The 26,245-nt window shown below is 43.9% G+C and overlaps 1 protein-coding gene and 1 long non-coding RNA gene across 6 annotated transcripts in view; one reads left to right on the top strand and one right to left on the bottom strand.

Moving 5' to 3' along the window:
- The window catches only part of CLTCL1 (clathrin heavy chain like 1), a 35,501-nt gene extending 18,001 nt beyond the window's left edge, over positions 1-17,500 (bottom strand). For 3 of the 5 annotated variants that reach the window (XM_017814057.1, XM_017814056.1, XM_017814054.1), the window contains exons 1-10: positions 17,369-17,500; positions 9,173-9,380; positions 4,806-5,074; positions 4,373-4,534; positions 3,413-3,526; positions 2,051-2,224; positions 1,576-1,773; positions 1,039-1,239; positions 764-916; positions 42-164 (exon numbers count right to left, since the gene is read on the bottom strand). In XM_017814057.1, the coding sequence (XP_017669546.1) occupies positions 42-164; positions 764-916; positions 1,039-1,239; positions 1,576-1,773; positions 2,051-2,224; positions 3,413-3,526; positions 4,373-4,534; positions 4,806-5,074; positions 9,173-9,380; positions 17,369-17,410 (1,644 nt within the window). In that variant the 5' untranslated portion in view covers positions 17,411-17,500. Of the gene's footprint in view, positions 1-41; positions 165-763; positions 917-1,038; positions 1,240-1,575; positions 1,774-2,050; positions 2,225-3,412; positions 3,527-4,372; positions 4,535-4,805; positions 5,075-8,530; positions 8,534-9,172; positions 9,381-17,368 lie in introns of all 5 variants that reach the window. The other 2 variants (XM_017814053.1, XM_017814055.1) reach the window with 1 other exon arrangement.
- A 369-nt stretch (positions 17,501-17,869) lies between these two features.
- Positions 17,870-24,267, top strand: LOC108496908. Its single transcript, XR_001874637.1, has 3 exons — positions 17,870-18,465; positions 20,557-20,634; positions 20,737-24,267. It is a non-coding gene; the product is annotated as an uncharacterized LOC108496908 (long non-coding RNA).
- Positions 24,268-26,245: the final 1,978 nt, after the last annotated feature.

The following is a 26,245-nucleotide window of genomic DNA, read 5'->3' as shown; positions in this document are numbered from 1 at the left end:
TCTGGCTAGAAAGAGACCAGTACTCTTGTTGTAGGCATCACCTGGTTAATGTTAGCCAGTGGCTCCTCATCCTGTACCAGCATCTGAGAGAACTGCAGGCCTTGCTCTGGACTGACTCTCATCACACTTCTCAGCAGAAAGATCCAGTCTGGGGTATAGCCAACCTAGAGATTTCAGAAACAGTCATGCATGTTTAAGAAGCTTTACACATCTGCTCAGCCTTCAGATTCTTTAGCATAGGGACTATGAACTGCTGTGAGCTTGCTGTGCCCATCCCCCATCTCCCAGGAATTCTCAAACAAAAGCACTGCTTGTCTGTTGACACAGAAATTCAGTATTCACCTACTTAGTAACTGAACTTGTGCCAGGGCATTTCTCTTGCTAGGTAAGAACACTGCTTGGGACAAATCTTTCAACAGTCTTAAGGTGCCATTTATCAAGTAAAGCCCTAGACTTACAAGTGGACATTAGGCAATTTTTTTTTAACAGACCACAAACCAGAAGTCTTACGAATTTAGGAAGAATCTTATCTTTATTCTCTAGAATAAGCTTAAGCCAGTCTATTAATTTGATAGTTCATAAAATTCTGGATGTTTTGAATTTTATTTTTTGCAGACTGCTCAGACTGTAGTAATACACTATGACTTGCACTATGACAAAAACACTGTTTCTCAATCTTACCTACTTATCTCACAGAAGATAGCTTGAGAATGCACACATTAAACATAAGATAGAGCCTGCAGTTTGTGATAAACAACTTTACCTTTTTAGCATACAGCACTATTTTCTGGAATTGACCAGTTTCAGCAAAGCACTGAATCACTTTGTTTGGCACGTTAGCACGAAGGTAGACGCTGAGCGCAAGGGTTGGGTCAGCCGTCTTCACCAAGTCTCCCAGCTCCTCTGAGCACTCCAGCTGAAGTCAAAGGGGTATTTTGTCAAGCAGAAGAACTCAGAGATGTAGGATCAACAAAAGTATTGTTCACACTCAGCTGTTACAAGGCAACAGAAGTAGGCCAGTATCATGACCGAGCCTACCTTGTCTTCCTTCAGCCACTTCTCCAGGAGCTGTTTGCGGCCCTGCTGCAGGACAGGGCGACACAGCTCCAGAGACTCAAACTTGTTCAGCTGTCCCTGGTCAAGCAATATTCCAAAGTACTGGAGCAGGGGAGAGGCCTGCCCAGGCTGAGCTGGTACACTCTGGAACTTCCTAATTGTATCGCTGGTACGTAGAATTCCCTGAAGAGGCACAAGAGAAGAGCGATGTTTAATTAGTGAAGACTGAATATTAGTCAAAAAAACAGGTGCTAAGCTGTACACTGAAGCATCTGCTGTTAGACCTCCAGGATGGAGACCATCAAACCAATGACATTCAAGCAAGAAGTCAGTGGCCACAGCAAGTCCAGTCTGGTTGGAAAAGTAGGGCAGATGCTCCTTTATGGGATTCAGGAGAATACATTAGTCAGAACCACTACAAGACTTCAGAGAACTAAGATTGATATTACAGCACTTTATGTTTTGAATGTCAAATACTGACTAAGCTAGAGGCAAATCCCCATGACTTCTAAGCTTTACCTTTGGTGCAGATGCAGCTACTTTAGCAGCATCTGCATAGTTTCCTTGAGCAAACAGCGTGTTAAACTTCCTGGCAAACAGTTCCTCTGCCCCAGCCAGGTTACTCCGGATGGCCATACGCAGGCCCAGGTCAGGATTCTGGAGAACATTCGTAGCGTAGTTCACTATGTTGTCTTCCTCAACACATACAGAAAGCACCTGGAAAGGACAAGAGGAGTATTGAGGAGTACTGTCCCTGCCACAACTACTGTGAAATACAGCAACATGGCTATGCAGCCCATCAATGAAGCAGCAGATTATTAAAAAAACAAAAGTTCCCCTCCAAGTAGTTCTGGTCGAGGAGAGATTAAAAAATTATTAATCAAATAGTCAGTTGCTCCCTTCCATGACGTTTGTTGCAACAAGTCACTCATTAGGTTTGTTACATTCCACCTGAACTTTAGAAGGCTCAGAAACAGAACAATGGATTTGTTACCTGTCCTTTTTTGTTCACACCGATAATGCCTGAGGTAGGTTCATGAGGAGCCGTGACAAAGATGGTGTCAGCACTAATACGGTTCATGTAGATGCACACTCCAGACTCCAAGTCGTACATGTGGATATATCCATACTTGGTGATCAGATAGATAACACCATGCTTGATTCCAATCTGCCAAAAGATGGGGTTTTATTAGTCAAAAGCAGTACTGTAACAGCTAAGACAGCTGCCTTTAGCCTAGTCACAAGAAAGTACTGCAGTGACATGCCTTTGTAGTGACACTAAGAACAAATATAGCTTCAGGCTGCTTCTTACAGATTCAAAAGCTTTGCTGGCCATTTGCAGGCATAGCTCCAGTGAATGGAGAGGTTAAAGGGAAATTAAAATTCATCTGCAGCAAAAGACATACTCCTCATCCTAATGAGCTGGGCTGAGGGAGGAAGTTTGGGCATAATTAGCATTCTAGTCTAGATATGTCAGTACAAGTTTCTCTTCAGAAATACTAATGAGATGAACCCACTCGCTTCCAACAAAGCCTACCCAAAGCACCAGCAGAACCTGAGCCAAACTCATCTATTGAGTACTCCAGTTTACCTGTTGAGTCACTGAAACAGGGGAGGCTTTCAAGCCAAAACGGTCTTCAGACAAGGAAGTACCTTCACTTTGGAACAAGTCTTTGGATGTTCTGTCGATTAAGCCTCAAGCTGAAGTACAGAGCCACATGAATCCTGCCACGCACACAGCTTGCTTTGTTTACCTTTGTTTAAGGCATCTCTTGGGTCATTTATGAAGCTGGTCTATTAAGACTCCTCAGCAATTGCATGCTCTGAGATAGTCTGCTTTTATTACACAATTTCTAGAACCACAGACATTCTAAGTGAAGTTTGGTCTGTGAAAGCAACCAGCTATGTTCTTTCCTGAAGAACCTCCCACTAATGTCCCAAATTGCCTTTTATATGCAGCTACTGCAGGAGGTGTGCTAATATTCTTAGCTAAAACTCTGAACGTTAGTAGGAAGCTCAATACCTGAAGACACTGTTGAGGGGTTTTTTGGATCTCTTTTGTTGCTTTCATGGTTTGGGGTTTTTCAGTAGAGATTTTGTTGGGGCTTTTCCTTTGTTTTATTATTTTTAAATACAACCTGAAGTTGACATGTAGACAAATACATGAACAGACTATATATATATATACACACACATACAAGTTACTGTTTTAATGTCCAAGGCTACTTCTCACAAACCTATTAACACCCCTCCCAGAACTAGGAAGAATTGACAGCAAAGTGTTAGTAAAAAGCATTCTTTACACAGAGATGGCAGCTGCTTGCCAGGCTATATTTTTGGGGGGGTCATTATTTACCTGCATTGCCACAGGAAAGTCTGTTTGTGCCTCAGGTGGGAAAAACACATCAACAGCTTTCTTAACAAATGGCTGATTTCCAGTAGCTGGCTGACCTACTTCAATTATGTGTAGCTAGGAAGAAAAGAGTTCATGTCACAAGATTGCCTGCAAGTACAGCCACATGAAAGAAGTTCCTCTCCTCTGATGTGCTACTGAAGTCATCTGCCACATTTGGCCAACACAGTCTGGGGAGCTGTGCTCCACATATTCAGAGTGATAAGTTTTCTGGAACTTGATAAATTAAAAACTGGGAAAAGATTTTTTAAAAAACCCAAACAATCACATTTTCTATGAAAAGAGACTATTCCTATTCAAGACATCCTGTTCAAGATGTTTTGAGTCAGTGTGCTGGTTTTAGCTGGAGTTAACTTTTTTTCAAAGTGGCTGGTATGGGGCTGAGAAGAAAGTTAACCCTATCCCAGCCAAGACCAGCACACTCCAACTTGCCAATTCATCAGTTTTGCATGACAAGACTAGAAGGGCCAAGACATTTATTTTGATGTTACCTGACCTCTTTATAGACTGCTCAGCAATTGTAGTATATTCAACTGCTACTGAATTCCACATTTAGTTTGATGTAAACAACCTACCTATAGTCTCTTCCTGTACTGAATTCAAGACATATAAGACTGCTTAAATGACTACTTCATACACACAAAAAACTCCACATGGACATTTAGCACCCTGGGCTCAGTTCTCATTGCATCTATATTTGTTCTTAGGCTTAAGTCTCACCCAAGGAACTCGACTTTTTGCAGTTTTTATGCTATTGAAAGAAAGCATTTTGATGCTGACCAAATATGTTGCACACGTGGTTCTCTTGCTGTTCAGAGAGCACACATTGAATGTGTGAGCACTGAAGTTCTGTTACCACAGAGTTCTGCTACAGCACAACAGGAACACAGCTGCAGGCTTTACCTTTCCTCCAGCAGGACTCCTCACAGCAAAACAGAAGAGGGTAGAAGGTTTGGCATTTCCCTCTATTTTGAATTCTGCAAAAGCTGCTGCATGGCCTTCTATAGGTTGGGAGACTTTTCTATCAACCGAGTACAGCTGCATTGCACCAACCACACGATTTTGCTAGAAAAAAAGAAAGGTCAGCTTGTACAGATAAGATTTCAAATGTTTGTAGCAAGACCTTAGGGACAGTAAACTGAAAAGCAGCAAATGTCTCTCATCCCCTCCTCCAACACTTGAAATGCATTGAAAGTCAGGTTATTCTCACACAAAAGATATTTTTGAATTTTTGATCTATAGAAGCCAAAGTTAAGAAACTGTAGCAGCCAAAAAGTGAAGTGGGGCCAGGGCTCTCCCAGCTGTCTTCATAACAAGCTGTTTCCAGGGAACTTACCTGTGCTGAAATTCCTATCAGCAGCAGCCATTTTTGGTGTTCATCTGTTCTGTAATTGATGATTTGGCAGCCTGCAAGACTGGCATGTCTGTCAAACATCTTCTGGGGTTGCGATTCTCCCTCCATGCTCCAGTGGTAGACTGCTGTCTCTGTCACCAAGGCAACTGTATTCACAGATATCCACTTCCAGAAGATCACTTCTTCTGCCATTGTGTGGGCTTTCATTTTACTTTTCATCTCAATGTTAAAGATCTGAAGTGTTTTCCCAGCTAGTATGATAAAAATCCAAGAACATCATAGATCAATCACCACAATGGCCATCCTAGTCTGCCTATTTACAAGCACCCAGTTTAACCCACTGGGTTAAACACCAGTGGTGTTACAGACAGGGTTAGTGTCCTGTCACATCTGAGTCTCCTTTGATACTTGACTCTTAAACAGAATCCCCTCTCCACCCCCAACACCTCTACTATCTTGAAAACAAAACAAATCCTTCTTACAGACACTTACACAGACATTCCAACAACTGACAAGCAGAGACAATTAACTATAAGCTGTAGTTAAAAGACAGTCTAAGCTACAGAGCTTGTGTTAACTCTTGTTTAGGTGGCAGCACTGGTATGCCAAGTTACAGGTGTCTAGCAGATGTCATTCATTACAGAGAATGGCTCCAGTTGTGTCCATTTAGTAGCTGCTGTAGATGAGCTGCACTGAGTCCAACAGCATGAGATTAGAACAGCTCGAGATAGCCAAAAGATCACAGCTCCCATTTCATTCCTCTGTTGGATGAACTGCACAATGAACTAGATGAACAGGCTCTGTACAACAAGTGCCTACTGAAGAGGACAGTCAAAAGTTCAGAAAGACTATAGAAAGGTTTGGAGCTTTAGTTCCAGTTAAGATTACTCCTTCGTGATTTTGGAAACTATACTGCGAGTTTAGGCTTGATTTTAATATTTCTTTTAACTACCAGAAGCCCTACCTAGTAAGTGTAGGCTTAAAACCAGTGTTAATTGAACCAACCTATGAAGAATAAGGGAATCTATTCCTTTCAGGAAGTCAAAGCAATGTTTTATTTCACTACAGATGAGAGAACTCAGCTCCAGGAATATTGTTTTCTGTTCACAAGACACCCACTCAGACCGACAGAGTATTGGCTTGTAATGCCATTATTTCTATCCGTGTTTCAGAAGTGTTTCCTGTTAGTAACACTTGTGACTGCCAAACTGGGAGATGTTCATTGATAGATAAAGGCTGCTGGCCACGGAGGAATCATTGTCAAGATATACTAATCCCAAGTTAATATTTATCTCCAACTGCTCTATAAATTTTAGCATAATTTATACAGTGAATTGATCATATTAGTTTAATGCAGTGCCAAGAGACAACACAACACCTCAGAGCTACCACATGCAGCATTTGCTGCCTGGTTTAACTGCATAAAGAAAGAACTGTCAACCTGATCAGCTAATTCCCAGGACAGCTTGCTAACCTCCTGGGACCAAAAGCAGCCTGTTCATCAACACCTCGCTCTGCACATGCAGTTACTGTATTAGACAGATGCAATAAGCCCAGGCCTGTGAATTAATAGCTGGAAACAGCATATTTACTGTACTGGACAACAATTTATCCAGCAGTGCCCTGGTGCTATTGAGGGATGGATTTTGAACTCCCACATTGTGCAGCCTCACATGCAGAAGTAGTTCTGGAAGGGCTCTGGTCACCATCTAAAGAGCAATACCAGCATGGGCATACAGACAGTGCTCCTAAGGACAGTCTTCCTGAAAAGGAAGCAGGATGTCCTTCCTAGTTTTAAGAACATAAAAGAAACCAACAAGTTACTGAAGGGAGATAAAAGCTTGTGTTTGTCCGTTTTCTAGACTTAATTTAATTTGACTGCTGTGTTACAGTTGGAAATGGCTTTAAAAGCTTCATTAAGCAGTTTAGCTCTGGATGCTGGGAGCTGCAGGAGCCATAGGTATACAATTCCCTAAGTGTGGCAACATAAATTTGAACTTCACAAGCCTAAACTGTAATTAAACTACAGAAAAGATCTGTTATTTGGATTCAAAGAGAGCAGGACCTGCTACAAAGTCATAGTGAGAGCAAGTGTGCATTTGAGCCTCAAGTCTACTTGAACACTTTATTGGGCCAAGATCCAAGACAAAAAGCCACACTCTTACATAAGTTTTTCTGATGAAGCTACCAAACTGATGAGTCTACTTAGACTGTACAGGTGTAGTCAAGTAAGCAGATTTGTTTTCTGAACACTAGCACAAGAATTTACATTTCAGTTCACTGGAGCATGAAGTTTCTCCATTCCACAAAGAATGGAAGCACCCCCAAGAGCTGCATTCTCCACTTACACCAACTGCTGAGTACTCTCAGTACAGAGCAAAGCAAGAGAATCATGAACACAAGGACAATGCATAAATCTTGGTACACCAGGAGAATGCCACATGCAATCCAGAAATGAAATTGTGCATACAGTATTTCAGTTTAAATAAAAAACCATTTCATTTCTTTTTCTGAGGGTGGGTTTGTACATTTATTGCTCAATAATCCTGGGATTATGAGCAACTCCCAATCATGGCACACTGAGTCACAATATGCAACCATTTTGACCACTGAAACCTCACTCAATCAGCAGGGAAAAGTCTGGAGTGACAGACTGACTTAAACCATGTCTTTATATTACCATGGGTAACATACTGATTAGGTAGCTCTATTAAGCCTCTTTTCTACCCAACCCTCTGATCATTAGACTATTTACAGCAGAGATCATTAAGTTTGCAACACTTGACAACATAACTCTGTATCTCATCATTAACTCAACCTTATCTGTTCAGAGGACAGATTTATTCACTCTGAATGGACAGAACAATACTCCTTTTGAGCAAGAATAAAGCTATATTATTTGAATTCTTTGGCAAGAATAAAGCTATATTATTTGAACCTCATGATAATTCATTTAATATGTTAGTTCATTAGTATGTTAGTTTTAAACACAGATTATATAGTTTCCTTTTAAGAGGTAGATGAAGCTCTGCTAGTGTAGAGAAGGCACTTTCCTTGCCAATACAGTCTGATTAAAGGGGTCCAAGATTAAGGACAGTGAACTCTTAACAGATCTGAACTTATTTTCATTGTTACCTTTGCCCATACCCTGGGTAAGGCAGTCCTTTGCAAGGTGTATAACTACCTCAGCTAAATCACAGATTCAGCTGAAGTTAAACACTCACACTTTAGTTTTCACCTGATGTCACTATAAGCCTGAGACCCAAGACAAGAAGTTACAGGTTTTGTGCCAGTTCTGAAGAACAGTTATTTCTTGGACCCCTAAGCAATTTCACCATGATTTTTCACAATAAAAAACACACTTAGGCAAAAATGAATAGCACACAGGACATGCTAGCAGAGGTCTCTCATAAAAATATTGCAACTTCATTTTGTCTATCAACTGTACTTCCATCACATACACACACAAACACGGACACTGAAAGCACACTCTTCCTTCACTCGGTACAGTCAATAGTCAAAGCAGCCAAATGGTGGGAAACGAGCCAATGGAGAACATTGTCACTGTAACACCAGTTGAGGATTCGGATTCCCCCACCTGGCTATGAAGTGAACTGTCAAATGGCCACCTCAAAGTTCAGTACTTTTTATGAGATTAGACCATTCTGAACTACCAAACACAAAATGTCAGGACAAAGTTCACTCACCATCTGTTTAGATAAGATGCAGGAAGAAAAGTACATAGTCAGTAATAGTTATTGAGATTAAATACCAGATGTTGGTCATTTGAGAAAAGAACCAGAGATGAATTAAAAATTACTTGAGCTCGGAGTGCTACCTAAAGGTAGTAACAACACCACAGGTACTGGTAAGCAGAGGTCTTTTAGCTCCAAGACCTCATGATTGTCAAACTTAACATGCTTGTACATTCAGACTTTCACAACTTCTGGCCATCCTTATGACATTTTTGTTGCTATCTAGTAAACCCTACAGAGCTACAAGAAAGGGCCAGGACAGTACAGAAAATAAGAATGGTTTTACATCTATATAAGTGTCCATTAAGTTTACAATACCTGTTTAAAGGGAAAGCATACCAGATGCTGACCTGGTCCTCAGCGAGGATAGGAGGCTGCAGTGCCAGGTCCAAGCATCTCACACCCACTTGGAGGCAAATCATCCAAAGATTACTGAAAGATCTACTGCCAAAAATACAGCATGCAAGTTCAGGCAAGAATTCTTATCCTCATATACATTCTTCTTAGAAAATTTATATAAAGCTGAAGAGCATTCATAAGCAGTAATGCAGCTAAACAGCAGTTTCCATACTGCAGTGACCAGGGGTTACTCACCTTTCAGTGCTATTACTTTGGAGGCTGGATTCATGATGGCACTTTCTGCAGAAATTGGGCGCCTGATGGGTGTTGTGGGATCGCTCATGTCAATTATCACTACTTGTGCCTGCTCTCCCACCTTCTCCCTGATGCAGATGAACTTGTCAGATTCCATTGTGAGGGTGCTGAATCCAATGTTTGCTGGGTTAATACCCAAATTTTGGAGCTAGAGAGACAAAAGAGAGTGCTTTATTATCCTTCCCATGTTGAAGGTCTAACTCAGGCCTCTATGTCTAAATCTCCTCCAGAAGGAAATGCAAGACTGACAAATTTCTCTGACCAGAGTGTCTATTATTGAACTATGACTTACCTTCTGATTCACTTTGTTCCACAGATAAAGAACTACACAACTGTCAGTATTCAGGTCCTAAACACATTCCAAAGTTGTGTTATTGATGCAAACTAAAAGGATATTTAACTTAAGTTTAACCTGGTTCTAGTAATGTGATAGACAGAACAATAGGAGTAGCATCAATATTCCAGTTTTAACAAGGCTGGTAAATTCGATATTCAAAACTTAAGTGGCAGAACTACAACATTCAGCATCAGTGGGTCATACAGAAAGAACCAATTACCCTTATGCAACCCATTCCTAGCAACATTATGGAATGAAGTCTACATAGCAGGTCTCAAATGGCCTATTTTTACAAGTGGACCTTTTCATCTTCTTAGAATCTTATTTTTACCAGTAAAAGCTAAGAAGGATGTGTTAAAATAATCAGCCATTCCACCTCTCCTTGCCCAAGAGGTCATGCCATTTGGTTCAACACAAAGGCTGGGATTGCAGTACAGGCCCCCTCCAGCCTTATGCCCAACTCTCAAAACATAACTTGTGCTCAGCAACAACAGTAGGAACAAAGCAGTTACTACTCTTATTGTAACTTGAAGTCATTTTGTGCTGCTGAATAGACTGCCCTAGAAGTTGGCTATTTCTCATTTTCATCCTTTTGTGTTACACTTTGTTTCCATTCACTCTCAATCTCAGGCTAATAGGAGGAGGTGGCAGCACCACTGTTCCATTGCTCTGCAGTAAATCAGGTTTACCTGTGCAGCAGAGCCCAGCTTGGTATGCCTGCAACCCACATTTTATATAACAGTAACTCTGACAAGCCTGAGCACCTGCTTTATGCCCCAGAGCGATGCTTTTCAAGCACAGGAACTGTATCAGCTTCACTGAAGCCTCTCAAGGGATTAACCTACACTGCCTTTCAGTGCACTGCAAATGAAAAATTACTGCCCTCAAGGAGACAGGACAGAGTCTACCACCAGCATCACTGAGTCATTAGACTCCTTTGATACACAGCACCAGGACCTTCCTACAATAGACTATAAATCCCTTGGGCAAGAATTCCTGTGATGGTGTCACAAACACTGTTTTCATGTGTTTGAACTGGCTGATCACGGTTTGTTACAGCTTCTGTAAAGCTACTCACTTAAATCGTAAATTGGGTATGTAACAGATACCTCCAATGTGGTGTGTTCAGGACTGTGCCCAAGAACGCCTCAGGAATTGTTTGTTTTCTGTTGAGCTGACTAATGAAGAGCCACTCAGCTCAGTAACTGCAAATCTCAACACTCAGGTTTCAGTAAGGCAACACGAGCCCAGTGTACGCATGCGGAAAAGGACCTTTACTCGTTCCTGCAAGTGTCTCTCAGCAGAATTGAGAGCCATCCAGCTCCACCTCCCTTCAGGGGCAAATACTTCAATACATGCTACTAAACTTCAGCAGGTGCCATTCATTCCAAAAGAGAATCAGTGTTTAGGCACAAGGTCCTCAGAATATGCTTGCACCTGGAGTTTTGAAAACAGGTCCGCTGGGCAGGTGGCTATTACAGGCTTGTGTGTCAGTAAGGAAAGAAGTTACCATACCAAGACAACTCCTGTACCTTTCATGTGTAACACAGAACATTTCAGTACCCAATAAACATGCAAGTTGTAGCTCCATCAACTTCTGTGACCTTGAACAACAGAGGAATAAATGACAGGCTCTTAATTCCACTGTTCTTGCTCTCGTGCTCTAAATCAGACACTGTCCACATATTGTGGCAAATTACATGTTCACAGTAGACACTTGAGCACTTTAATGCTGAGCACGATCCGAGTCCATCTGCCAGTAGAGCACAGCCCATTCTAAGAGACCAGTTAAGCATCACTAGAACAGTCAAGAGATTTAACAGCAGCACAGCCAAGTTCCTAACTTAATTAATCCAAATCCAGATGTATTTCCAAAGCACTGAAGCTTCCTCCAGGTCTCTTCTCAATTAGTGTGCTACAGTCTGACCTACTCTTCAAGAGACAGCCCCTGGCCACCTGCTTTGCATAGTGAGAACCTTGAGGCACTTCCTACTTGAAGTTCAGCTTTAAGCTCACGATTATTCACTCCAAACTTTGGTCCATGTTGAAGAATAACATTTTGGGTATCTTCACTAAGATTTTACATCAATTTCCCATTTTAACTATTATAAAATCTAGCAAAACTTTCAGAAAATGCAGTGCTGAATTCTGCATGATTATCACTGCCACCTGTATTATTAGGGAAGTCCATCACATCTTTTAAAGGCAAGATGTCAGTACTTCCTAAAGGATGGTCATGGGAATGCTGCAAGCTTCAGGGAATGATGACAATACTTCACAGTGTAGCAATCTGAAAACACTGAAGACTCTTCCTGCCATCAGGGGAGTGGCAAGTATCCTTGTGAGATAGTGAGGCAGTGTAAGAGGCAGAATTCCTCTACCACCAAATAAAGGGACATCAGCCAGCATCATTTCTATCCTGGATTGGACAACCCTGCCGAGATGATTTGGACTAGGTTGTTCTAAAGCACCTTCTCCCCTTCCTCAAGCACAAAATTAATTAAACTTTATTACAGCAGGCAGCAAGCACTTGGCTGTGTATCTTAAAAGGCGTCAGGTGAGGCCTTCTCTCTCCGACTAAGTGTGCTTTCTTCTGAAAAGAAAGATTCAATATTACAAAGTGATTCCGGAGACATTTACTACAATTCCATGATTCCCTTTACCGTCATTTCCATGATTTCACCCACCCTTTACTTTTGGGTACTACAATTCAGCCCCGCCAAGCACCCCAGGTAGGTTACAGTGAGCCTCCCTGGAGAGCAAACAGTAACATTCTGTTCTACGAGTAACAGCCTGATGCACCTCCTGCCCTTTCCTGCCCTAACACCCATTATCTACACACACAGCACAGAACCAGCTTCACCATCAGGCTGAACACACCAGATAACAAAGATCTTTGCTTCACAGATATCTGGTACTACTGCAGGCTGGCTTAGATACCAAACTTATTTTTAAGCATCTTATAGGTACTGACAACTTACTGACATGGTAAAGATGAACCTGAGATGTACTGCTTGATTCTCAACATGAATGAAGATACAAACATTCGTAGGATGAAATACAATTATTAATCTGATATTTAGTCTTTCCCTGTTCTTTTTTACCAGCATTGTACCATTTGCTAAGAAATGGAGTCAAAATGGGCTTTTTTGCACAAGAATTCCAGACTAAGCCAGTACAGACCAACTCAGATACTAATACAAACCTACAAACAAAGTCCATTTGTCTAATGGGACTACTTAAGCCTAACATACTGTCTAATACTGACACTCCAATAATTAGGATCTACGATTAGTTAAATGCAGGAGTCAGAAGAACTTTATGAATTTAATGTCTCTCTGGAGTTCAGTAAATATCCCATTTCAGCTTTATGCCACACAGCTCTAGCAGAAATGCTTGTTAGAGGTGATCAACTGTTGTTTAAGGCCATTAAAAAGAGTAGGGCTTGGACAGAGGCTATACATATCCCAGTAAAAACTGCCTGCTAAAAGCTCTGTAAGCACGTATCCTTTTAAACATAATACAAACCAAGAATGCACTAACAGTTCCCCATAACTTCCTCATGTGACCATATAAAGTTACAATCATCCCCAATAAGGATGTGCATATAATTGTTGGGCATCCCTGCTCACCTCATCTCCTGATATAGTTCCCACCTTCACAGGTGAGGGACACCAAGGAAATATGGAAGACCCAAAACATGCAAGACCACCAGCTCAGAGGTTTTAGCTGCAGCTGGATTAGGTTTTCATCTTAAATGCCTGTTACTCTCTACACAAAAATCTGTTCCTGTATGTCTGTGAATGAGTCTCCCTACCGTGTGCGAGGCACTTTTGAATCCAGTGAGCAAATATGGTCTCTTCATCACTAAACAGCTAAATCAAGTCATAATAGTCAGCCCTACCTTTTCAATACAAGTCTAAAGAGTCACAGCTTGCAAATATCCTGAGTGCTTCTTAAGTCCACATGTCTAGCCAAAGCAAATTCATAAAAGCCATTCAGTTCTGTCATGCCCATTTCACAACAGAAAGTAATTCTTAATAAGACAAGCCAGAGTATCCAAATAGAAACCAGTTTTGCCTTGAAAATGATGGAAGTAAATCTACATCCTTTATGTTTAAAACCAGAATACTTCAGCCTCTCAGTGCTGCACCAAAATGCACAACACTTAGGTATGGAGAGCATGTCATGCACGCAAGTTTTTTCACAGTAGTTGGCTGTGCTCAAGAGCCTGGATCAGTTATTGAACAGAAAGTGGAACTGTATGTCTCTCCATCTAAGGGATGAAGGCCCCAGCCTTGGAACCTGAGACTGCACAAACAACAGTCTTCTCTGCAGACAAGCAGAGATTTTTACTAGTAAGAACTGTAAAAAGTTCAGGGCACAAAGAGAAGCTTTTAAGAGAAAACCAATGACTAAGTAAAGGAAAAGTTTTAATTTTAGATCAGGAACACTTTGTACGCTGAATTCCAGTAGCACTGCTTCCAGCCTATATCCCAGCATATTTGGTCTTTTACAGCACTTCCATTGTAAATTACAATCCCCTCACAAGAGTTCAATCTGGTAAATAATTTATAATTCACTGCTCCAACAGAAGCACTGGAGTTAAGAACCGGATTAAATCACATTAGTTTAAGTAGTGTGTGCTAGTAATTCACTGTAGAAGGGCTTGGCATAGCCTGGACTGCTGCAGCTGGGCAGCCACCAGACAGGTAAAAACTAAGGCCTTGCCTTATTCCCCTCCGGTGCTATGGGACTTAACTCCAATATCCTCGGGGGGAAGAATGAGCAAGGTGCAAGTATTTTATGAATTTGTGAAGACTCATAGTGAGAGTTCACCTCCAGAAACTACTGTTCAATTGTATTAAATGTAGCTAAACAGACTCGAGTTTCTTCTACCCCAACAAGACCTGGGTATCTTTTTTTCACTGCCACTATTCTCCAACCTTCAGCTCACACGGGACTTGAACACACAAGCTGTAAGAACTCCAAATTTACGTGCTCTGTGACTGGCAGTCACTCCTCCTGCACAGCCTTGGAGCTACTGTTCAGTCAGAAGGATGATCAACACAAGGCAAAATGAGCTGCACGAGGAATGTAAACAGTCTGCTGATCCCCAGCACTCCTCCAATTCTACGTGGACCAAGATCTCTGTTTCACTTCACACTACCATTTATCCACTTCCAGCAAGAGAGAGTGGGAGAGAAGAGTTCAGTATTTAGCACTGCAACTTATGTTTAGCTTCTCTGGAGAGCACTGCATGGTTCAGTTCTTCTTTTAGTAAAGTACATACAGCTACCTCGGGAAAACTCTGAACTTGAGGGAAATCACATTTCATCAGCAACAGGCTGAATTTGGAATTAATTATATCACTAACCAATCTTCTAATCACTTAAAGCCATATTAATTAATTAAAAAGGCTAGAGGTACAAACAGTACACAGATTGACTTAAGCTACAGAAAGATTCAACTCAGGATCACTGAAAACAGCACAGTTACAAGGAACTGTAACTTTTTTGGATTTATCATAAAGCAGCATAGTACATTTGCTACACTAATACTAAATATGATAATTTATCTGTAGTCAAGCCAATTGCTTGGAAGTAGTGGGGAGGGGGGGAAGAGATTAAGCTAAATATGGGTGACAGCACAGAATTAGGAAGGGAAGGCCTCATGTTTCTACAAGTTCCCCACCAGTCAATAATAAGGAGCACGTATCATTTATTCATGACTCTAGATGTTTACAACACATAACATTAAGTTAGAGCTGATAAAACTGTACTGCAGATATCCAGCCAGATCAAACACTCTGAGTTCTTACATTCCTTTCATTTTCCCTCCCTATTTATCCCACCATGTAGGGACAACTGCAGAAGCAGCACTGAGGAGGCTGACTGCATTCCTACTGCCAGCTACTCCTGATCCCAACTTCAGTATTGCTTTAGAGCTCCTGCACTCAGCCTGGGGGGGAGAAGCAGCACAGAGTGAATGCTGATGAAATTGGGTCCTACATGTTAACAATGGGCATCCCAAGGTTTTCCCTGCTCTTCCACGCAGCTTTCACGCTAGGGAAAAGTCACTCAAGCACAGATTTAGCCCTTTAAACAAGATCAAATTATTTGAGAGCAAAAGCAGGTGGTAGCAAAAAATAGAATATGACTTCAGTACAGATCCCTCGAGAAGCAGGTGGGGAGCCCCTCACCCAAAACTGAGGTCCCACAATGCTGATATTGGCAGCGTTGCAAGACACACACCACCAGTAATCACAGAAACAGTCATTTGACATGCAAAGCAGCCCAGTACACCTCCTGCATATTAAGCGTGATGTCCTCTCATCACTGTTGTATAGACCAAACACAATCAGCAGGATTGGTTATGTTTGCTAGTTTTAAACTGTAAGAACTATAGGCTTCTAAGGAGAGTCTGACATCAGAAACACTTTGACCCCAAGTTTCTTACTTAGAAAACTGTACTGCAGCTCTTAGGAACCTATTTGAGATTATTACAATCACTGCTATAGTGGACACAGGCAGGGAGGGGGTGAGTGACAACAGAATTCTTCACCCTGTTAAACTCTCCTAACCCATGAAAACTCAGAGGACACAGGTGTGTCTGCTCCCTTGGGCACAGAGATTAGATATTTCTGGAATTCATTAGCTCTAATTACTGTTTTTCAGGCCAGAGCTCCTTCTAGGGTCACCGGGACAGTTCTTCCAGTTAAGCAAAAACCACTTCCAAAGGGAGCTGGAAGTGGCCATAACCATTTCCCAGGCTGAAATGCCTGAAGAGGCACCAAGTCCTCACTGAGGGAGGATGCCCCGTTTGTATTTTGAAATGGATGCCTGATTTGACAGAAAGGGGCGGTACAGCGACAGAAGGATGACTTGCCAAGTCCACTTCCTGTTCTCTCATTCATTTAGCAAATTCCTTTAATTCCTGCCTCAAACTGCATGTTCAGAGACCGCTGTTCTCTCACTCCATTTACAACCCTCCCTCACCACCGGGTCACAAGGAAACAGATAAACCGGTTTGTCTGTGCTGCATCCATTAGTCATGGATCTCTTCCAACGCTGGCATTATAGTTTTAACAGGCTATTAAGACAACCATGTTATTCTGGGGGAGGATTTTTTTAAAATATTGTTATGTTTGGAAGAAGGGACAGAAGCTGTGCAGCTTCCAAGTCCAAATGCTTTCTTGCACCTCATCTCACCGATTTCCCCGCAGCTCGAGCTGCACAGAAAGAGGTTCCCCGGAACCTCAGCGATCCTGAAGGTGATGGTAAAACAGAAAAACCGCGATCCCTCTGTAAGACTGCGGCGTCCCCCCGAGCCAGGGCGGGAGCGCCCGCGGTCCCCGGGGCGAGCGGCGCGGCCCCGGCGCGGCGCCTCCCCCTCCCCGGAGCGGGAGGTCCCTCAGGCGGCGAGTGACTCTGCACAAATCGCGGCCGCTCCGCACGGCGCGGAGAGGCAGCCCCGGCGATAGATGGAGGGATGGACGGGCGGACGGACAGACAGACGAGGCAGCTCAGAGCCCGCACCGGGGGCGGGCTCGGCCCCGCGCGCCTTCCCGCGGCGCCCAGCGGGACGGCGGCCGCGCTCCGCAGGGAGGGAAAGAAGGCACGGAGGGGGTCCCAGGGGACGGAGGGGGTTCCCTCCGCGGCCTGGCCCCCTCTCCCCGCCCCTCAGCGCGCCCCCGGCCCGCCTAGGCCGCGGCCCCCCCACACCCCGTGAGGGACGGGGTGAGGCAGAGGAGGGGGAGCCCCTTCCCCTCGCCTCCGTCGCCGCCCCGCCGCGCTCACCTGGAAATGCTCCTGGAAGCGAATGGGCAGTATCTGGGCCATGACTGGGGGCGAGCTGCCCGGGGCAGGGGCGCGGGGCAGGGGCGGGCGGTGCAGCGGAGCGGGGGCCGGCGCTCCCCTCACGGCTGCGGGAGCGGCGCAGGCGCGGAGCCCTCGCTGGGATGGCGCTCGGCGCGCCCGCCGCCCTCCTCAGCCTCAGCGCGGGGCCGCTCACTCGCCGCCGGAATCACTCCGCACCTCGCCAGCTTGCCAGGGTCTCCTCAAATAGTCCCTCCCCGCCGCGCTTCTTTCCCCCGCCCATCGCCGCCGCCCCTCGCCTCCCCTCAACCCCCCGCTCTTCCTCTGCCCCGCTGTCCCTGCACTCCCGCTGAGGGGATGGGCTGGGGACGGCGCTCCCAGGAGAGGGGGGGTCCCCGCACCGGCTACGACCAACGGAGAGGGGCGGGAGGGGTTGCTACAGTACAGGTATCCTTCCGCTGCTGCCACACGCGCTCACGTGACCTGGACCCCTCCCCGGCTCCCTCCGGCGCTGCCCCGGGCTCCCCTCACACGGACCCTCGAGGCTGTCCCCGACCCACCCTCACACCGCCCCCGGGGCTGCCCCGGGCTCCCCTCACACCGACCCTGGGGCTGCCCCGGGCTCTCCTCACACAGACCCTCGAGGCTGTCCCCGACCCACCCTCACACCGCCCTCGGGGCTGCCCCGGGCTCCCCTCACACCGATCCCGGAGCTGTCCCCGACCCACCCTCACACCGACGCCGGGGCTTCCCCAGAGCAGCTTGGCGGTGCCAGGGCGATGGTCCCTGCCCTCAGCGCCCCGGGGCTCCTGCCGGGGTGAGGAGGGAGGCAGGGGACGCCCAGGCGCTTCCCCCCCGGCGGTGGCCCTTGGTGGGCACTGGGGAACGGGAGCCGCCTGCCCGGCACCTGCCGTCGTGGGTGGCAGTGCCAGAGCGTGGCTCTCCTTCTCCTCCTCAGGAGCCCCCGGGACCCTCAGGGGGCTCGGCCAGCGCTGGGGTCCGGCGGAACAGCTGCCCTTGGCCCACCTTGACTTGCCCTAGCGCCATGTGGGCTTTGCTGCCTGCAGCCCTGCCCGGAGGTACGTGAGGGGTTTTATGACCACATGTTTGGAAAACCATCCCGCTGTTTTGCCCCGTGCGATTTCCAAATGGGAATAGGGCTCCTTCCCCCACGAGTTGACACTGTGAATTGGAAGTTATTGAATAACCAAGAAGTGAAGGGTTCAACATGCAAGAGGTACATCAACACCTTTTTCTTTCACCCTCACTCCTTGCCAGCCCATTAGCATCAGATGAGGGAGGTGAAGGTAATGTTAAAGCTATTATATTTCTCCTAAATTACAGTAATCCTTTGAGATGGAAATTGCTGCAGTGTTGCTAGCTCCAGCACTTTTATCCAGAGCATTGTGTTGTTCACATTTTCCCAGAGAGCTCAGCTCTGGGAAACACAGGATTACAGGAGAATCTCTAATTTAATTTTTTATAGATTAGTTTCTTATGTACTGAGTTGTGAAGCAAAGCTGAACAAGGGACCCCTGAAGACTCAAAACCAGAAGGCAGATTAAAACAGTTTCAAATATATTACAATTTAAAACCTCATTATTTTAACTTCACCTCATTCATTTTTAATACATGGAGGTGGGAATTGCCAAAATTGGGTTAGGTTTCCAAAGGAATCATAGGCATGGCTCTGCTGAGACACCTTGGGTTCTACTGGCATGCACAGTCACAGGCTGCAGCCATGGGGACCCCTTTGCCATATTTGGGAGACGTGAAGGTCTACATCTGGACAGAGGAAATCCTGAACAGCCCATTGAACAGGTGGCTGGGATGAGGTGCTGCTAAAGCCCCATCCCTGAGGAAATCTGGGATCTGTAGCTGTCCCCAGAAGACTCCTGATTGGGGTTGGGTACCAAGGTCTGGCCTCTCAAAAGAACAAAGCAAAAACTGAAGCTGAAGTGGAGACAACTTTTCTTTACATGATCAAAAGGGGTTTGAGTAGCATCTGCCCTGCAGGTTTGTTAGTAGCAGTTTAATTAAGGTGGGTTATGAGTTTCCAAATGAGGGTAAGTCAGCAGTGCTGCAGAGACAGACCATCAGTGGGACGTCAGGACATCATCTGTCACCAGCCCATGTTGGTATAGTGAGTTTGTTCTGTGTTTTCTTCTGTCAGCTGTCCTCCCTTACAGTCACTTTATGGATGCTAATTATTTATATCCAGACCTCCTATTTTTGCTCTTTAGTTTATAGCTAACTATGTCTTAAAGAAAAACAAGGCACAGACTTTCATCATTTATTTCACAAATAAAGTAAGACCTCTTAAGTAATGTACATAGTTATACTATATACATTTTTATATCATTTTTGTTTTAAAGAGAACTGTGACAAAAGAAAGAAGCAACAGATTTGTCCCTGAGACTTATTTTTATCATTAAGAATTACAAATGCACAAAAGTCACTGTGTATTGTGTGCAATCCCTCTTAGTAGTCTGGCACCAAACTGCTGATGTGAACTAGAGAGATCACTGGCAAGGAAATCGAGTCTCTTTTAAAGTATAATTAAAATTAAAGGTCTGTTATATTTCTTCACTCCAGTTTTAATAATATAATCCTTCATGCCCAATCCCAGCTGGCCAAATCCTAATTACAACATCCCACAATATCCATCGTAAAAAAAGCATCTGCCTTTATGTAAGAGTGCTTTGCCACACTTCTGTCTGCTGATGTCTTTCTCAACTGTACCTTCTTTACACCTCTCTGTGTTTAAATATCTGTCCTTTATAAGACCCAGCTTTGCTGATCCCAAGGGTTACATTCTTTGCAAGCATGGTCAGCTCTGTGAAAGAGCTGGACACTGTGGCACAAATCAAAAAAATAATGGGAAAAGTGTTTTGCCATCTTTTGTCCACTTTGCAGCCTGCTGAGCTTCCGCTGCAAAAGGAACTGCCCTCTGCACAGTCAGCTGTGTGCATGGGTGTTTTAACTATTTTAACCTTGTTTTCTATATTTAGTTTGGGATCTCTCAACGTGAAGGCACTACTGGCCTTATTTAAGGTATTTCTCCTACAGTCTATAGTCTATTAAAAGGCAATGTAAAGGGTCTCTAATGGTTCGTTGTGTTAGTGCCCCTCTGATTAGCTGACTGCTACTCTCCTGCTCCCTTATACAAGGCAGAGCCACAGCATCCAGCAGCTGAGAAGAGCATAATCCCTAGAAATCCTTTAACAAAGCAAATGGAAAAGCTTCTGGTAAATGTTTCTCTATTTATTTCAGAGGTTGCTCTCATCCAAATATTTGGTTTTCTGGCTCATCCTATGGATGGCAGCCTGATGCTTTTTTTTTTTTTTCAGTGTTTGAAAACAGCCCTGAGAAGAGCTGCATTTTTGTCTTGGAGAGGCTGTTATTTACATGGAAAAATATTGTATGTATTGTGCATGTTTCTAGTCTTCTTCCCACAGAATCATCCAAGGAAGTTCTTGCTCAACAACATCCGTTCAAATCACCACTTAACTGCACGAGTGTTCATTCTGCAAACTTTTGGCTGCTTTGCTGTTTTGATCCAAAAAAGTCAAATGGCACTGGCACATCTTCTGGCCTGTATTAGAGAGTGTCCACTGCAGACCTGCCCAAGTGGGATCATGTGCAGCTCCAAGGGGTGGAGAGTCTGCACGTTGGACTTGCTCGTCCTCGTGCCTGATTGTTGAAACTGCTGGGGAGCTGCTGCCTGTGGCACAGCACTGAGGCAGGATGTTGATCCACATCTGTTCCCAGCTCAACGCTGCCTGGCACCGTCAGAGTGTCAATGTTTTGCTTAACAGATAAATGCAAACCTCGGGAAAGCTGTATCAGCTGTCACACTGAGATGTTGTGGTGCAGCAATGTCAGAGCGTCACAACAGCTCCTAAAGTTCCGATTTGGTCTCTCCTGGAGAAAATTGGTATTTCATGGATCTCGAGGCCCTCACTGACTGTTTGCCTCAGAATCCAGTTTGAAATCGTACTCCTTGTTTTTCAAACCACACCCTCGCTCCTTGGACTTCTTTCCAGCTTGTCTCCTAGAGACGTGGAGCCCTCCCCTTTCCTCCCCTCTGTCTCTTCTCTCCTTCCAACAGGCTCCTCACTGCTGAGTCAAGAACTGTCTCCTCTCACCGTCTCCCATCCAGAGCTGACTCCTTGTGCGTGTCCTGCAGTCATTCTCCATTTCAGTGCAAAGTTCCATTCAAATAATGCTCTTTTCTCCTGGAATTCAATTCTTCTTTTCCATCTGTTCTTACTGAATGCATAACTCTGGGTCATACAAAGCACTCTGAGGCTCTGGATGAGTTTCTTCTGTGGTTTGTGTAAGTCATTGCGCAAGCTCCTGAGACCCAGCTGGTAAAAATGGTAATGTTTTTTAAGAAATTATTTGAAATGTAAAGATTCTGTTGCAGAGTTGTTTAATATGTAATTGTTTAATGTTTGAATTCCCTCTAGTTCATTCTTTGAAAGAAGAATGGCATTGCACATGCTTAGAATTTAAAGGCAATCCCCTGTTATGGTGGATTTAACTCCTGACATGTTCTTGATAAAGGTCACTTTATGAATTTAGTTCAGTATGTGAAGCCCCATCCTGTAGTCCCTGTACATGAAAGCTCTGCTGGAGATTATAATCCCCATCATCTCCATCAGCAGATTCTGATGGCATTTAATGTCAAAATGAACAGAAGTGTCTAGAGGCAGTAGCAGTGCAGGCTGGAGGTCTTGAGGTTCCCCACAGAGAATGCCACGATGATACATAATTTACTTGTAGCTTGCAAACAATGTGCCTGTCTTGCCTCCCAGAAGCATTTCCATTGGAAGGAGCCATTTCTGTCCACGAGCAGTACACGGACATCGATGCTCTCTGTGCATTCCTAGAGCTGTTTGCTCCTTCCCTGGACACTGGTGTTCTCCAGGCTTTGCAGCACAGGTGTTGAATCCCTTACATGGCAGTTTCTCAGCTGAAATTGCAGCTCCTCCAACCAGCCTTGTAAAAACAGAGATCTACTGGTGAGTGACGCAAAGCCGGATAAAGGGCACGGGAGTCAACGTGTGCCTTCAGAATCCTGACAGATGGATCAGGGCTGTGTGCTGCAACAACCCTTGGAGAAGCTGAATTCCTCCAGGGTGTTTCCTTTGGCAGCTCATTCATCAAGCGGATAGAGGGTGAATGTGTTCTTTGAAAACATAACCAGTGGCAAGGGATGAGGTAGCTGATATAAATCCAGGGTGCATCTCTCACTAATTTCACCAGGTCTGGAATGACAGAAACCAAGCTACGCTTCTAAATAGACCAAGTGAAATCTTAGCCTAGATGGTGGAGTGGTTGAACACCGCTTAGGAGCATAACTAGTCAGTGTGCACAAGTAGGGCACGAGAAAGGGCTGGGAAGGACCTGGAGGGGTCTGCTGGTTGTCACCTCTGTCCTACAGCAAGGCTGAATGTGCCAATTGCAGATTAACGGGGTGATTTGGGAAATGCTGAATATATTGACTGTTAGGGCCTTTTAGCTATTTCCTTTGAAATAGACCCTTGACAGGGAAAACCTCAGTGTTCGTTTTCTTAACATTATTACATTATCCAGGAAAGAGAATGAAGCCAAGAAAAGCAGAAACCCTGTTACATTTTCGAGTATAGTGGTAAACTATGCAGATTGTAAACAGACTTTTTATTTTCTATAGGGCATTTAAAATATATTTTCCCTTCTCTTAATCCTGGCAAGAAGCACTCTCTAAACTCATAAGCTATGAATTCCCCCATCTCCAGAAGGAAACAACTCTTTATGACTGTTCTTGTTTGCCTTGCTTCCTTTTCCCCACCACAGTAAGTTTTGAGACCAGTGGCCAAATTCAGCCATGTGTAATGGAGAGGAATAAGCTCAAAGAAACTGTATTCCAGCAACTTTCATGAAAACAGGCAGCCAGAGAGTGGAGAGACTTTTATTTAGAAGGAATGGCTGAAGTGGGAGTTCAGCCCTTACTGGAAAATCTATGAAGTCAGTGCAAACTGTGGGGGAAAAAAAAGTCTTTGACCAAGGTCTGCACCTTCTTGAATTAGTTTTATTGTTCGTGAAATATTTTTGTTCCATTCCTTTATTCCCAAATTCCTACTTTTGTATGAATCTGTACCTTTGCCTGCATTAACTTTAAAGATAGGTTCAGAAATGCTGTCCTGAAAACACCATTATTTCCTGAACTGTGTTCTCCCCTTCAAAACCAGGTTTTTGTTAGACCATGTAATGCTGTTCTATGTAACACAAAGGCCCTGTTTTTTTATTATCAGCTTGTAGGATTTCAGGAAGCTGAAGATAAAAGTGACCCTAATTTTCGTATTCACTCTTGGCTTTCTCTGTCTTGAACTGTTTGTGGAACAGGTTTAATGGACGTTCTCTGCATTTCTTGGTTCTTAATGACATACACAGCCTGAATGTAACAGACTGGCTTTTCCTGAACTTCAGTCTTAACTAGAATTTTCAAGACACAAACACAACACAAAGATGTTTCCCAAAGAGGTTTAACAATCACACGTTTGCTGCCTTTTAGATTTTTGACAACACAAGCAAGATGGCTGAGCTGGAATAAAATGGAGGCAAGCACAGGCTTACATGCTCAAAGTCCTCATAATGAAGTGACTAAGGTACCTTAAAAAAAATTCCTACTAAGTGCTGGCAGAAGCAATCCATAAACACTTTGCTACCCTGTCACTAGAATGGATTTAGATGACACAAGATGAAGACAGCCATGCCCCTTTATGCCAGAGCTTTCAGTGTAAGTGATGCTACTTAGGTGAAGGGTGTTGAATAAAGGGAGAAAACCTCCCGTGCAGAGGCCTTAACAAGCACCAGAGGGAATTTACAATCCTCTCTTTCTACTTTTCTAAAGTCCTGAGGGGTGCCCTGAAATGTAAAAAAATCACACCAATTTTTTGGCAAACTGTGCTGTTCCAGATATGTAGAGTATCCTTAGCAAACACAAAAATGAAAGGGGAAGCATACAAAGTGCTAGTTAAACCATTTATTTAGCATTTTGTCGTCATGTTGCTTTGAGGATTTTTGGTCCCCAGCGTGGAAAAATGTGATCTAATAAAGTACTAATTTCAAAAAGAATATATGGAGGTTATTATACAGAAGCTTTTAATTGTCTCCTTTCTGCACCAAGCCATACTGCATCCAAAGGGGGGAGTTCTAGCCCCAGTGTTGGAATTTTCCCTCTTCCATCTTAGCTCTCTACAAGTCATTTGCTCCAACTCGACCAGAGCCTAGTGCTTAAAATTCTGGGTGGAGTGAGGCTCCAGCTCCAGCACATGAGAAGTGAGTCATCTTTGCGTGTTTCTATCCATTCATGAAGACTGAAACATGTTAATAATAAGCAGCTCTTCTTTTGTTTCTTTGGTTATGCTGGAAGAGGAGAACTAAAGAATTGAAAGAAACAAGTTTAGTGTTAAGAAATAAGCACTTTCATGAGCCCTCCAAAAGATCCTTAAGCATCTGCATATTTCTCTTGTAGCCCAGAATGTGACTGAGACAGCACATGATGTGTTGCCTGATGCAAGAACTATGTTCAGTTAATGCATATTGCCAAGTTTGTGTCTGCAAACAGGAGCTTGATTTGCTGTGTCTGGGCTGTGTCTGATTGTACTCATTCACAAAGCCAGCAAAATAGCTGGAAAAGTGGTAGAATACAGGAAACTGTTGAGCTTTTTGATCAATTATTCCAAAACAAGAATGATCAAATACAGGCCATAGGATTAAAACACAGTTGGAATCCATCCTCATTTGTAACATAAAGTTGAACATTTTGGAATGGTCTGTCCCTTCCCAGTCCACCCACTCATGTCAAAAGATGATGCAGTTGGATTTGCTGGTGATACCAAGATCCTGGTAAGCCACAGGCATGGTCCCTCTGGATAGTCAGATGTGTTCACTGGTGTGTCACCTCCTCAGCTGCTGGGTTACAAAGCAACAAGGTACCATTTATTACACTGCTGATCTCAGATAGCACTTCCTCTGTCATCTCCATTCATAGTTACAGATGACATGCAGAATTATTTTCAGCTCTGTTTGGCTCGTGTGCAGTCCAATTTTGCAGCTCCCCTCTGGATTCTGTAAATAAAACAGCAGGGAGAAGCCACCTTTTGTCCCCTTGTGCCAGGAGGACCTGCCAGACATCAACATGGACCAAACTGCTTTCTGTAACTCTGCTCACAGATTTCATAATCCATCTGTTTTCTGTAAAATGCAGTTATTTACAGCAAAGTTCCCTCCACTGTACAGTAAGTGGCTGTTTATGTTGCTGTTTCTGATGAGGCTCAATATTGTCTATTTTTCATTCTATCTCAGCACTGCCTTTAATTGCCTCTTTCCCCCAGATTTACGTATTATCCCTCCCGGCTGTTCACACACAGACTTCCCTTTCCTGGCAATCTTCCAGTCACTCCGTACTCCAGGCAGAGGTACTAAAACAGCAAAGCAGTTGATGAGAGCTAAAATAAATCTCCATTCTGTTATAGTGTGTGGCCCAGAGATGACTGAGCAATTGAACAACAGAGCAGCCGAGACACGTCAGAGGTTCTTTTCCTTTTCCTGACTGTTAATTTTATGTACTTTTGAGCAGGTACATAACAGGGTTGTAGAGGCTTAACAAATGTCTCTTCAAATGTTTTCAAATGCCATTATTTAGCACCACTGCAAGGCAGAGTAAGTCAGAATTAATGATTCTCTCAAATACCAAGTGAAAATTGTTCTTACAGGAATCGGCTTCATAACCCTGACACTTGAGACACCTGGAAAAGCAGAGACATTCCCTGGAGATCTGCTGAGGTCATTAACACAGCCAGGCTGACT

This window comes from Lepidothrix coronata, unplaced genomic scaffold (assembly GCF_001604755.1).
Source record: "Lepidothrix coronata isolate B3197 unplaced genomic scaffold, Lepidothrix_coronata-1.0 Scaffold44, whole genome shotgun sequence".
Classification (NCBI taxonomy): Eukaryota; Metazoa; Chordata; class Aves; order Passeriformes; family Pipridae; genus Lepidothrix; species Lepidothrix coronata.
This window is presented reverse-complemented; position numbering and strand designations above follow the sequence as displayed.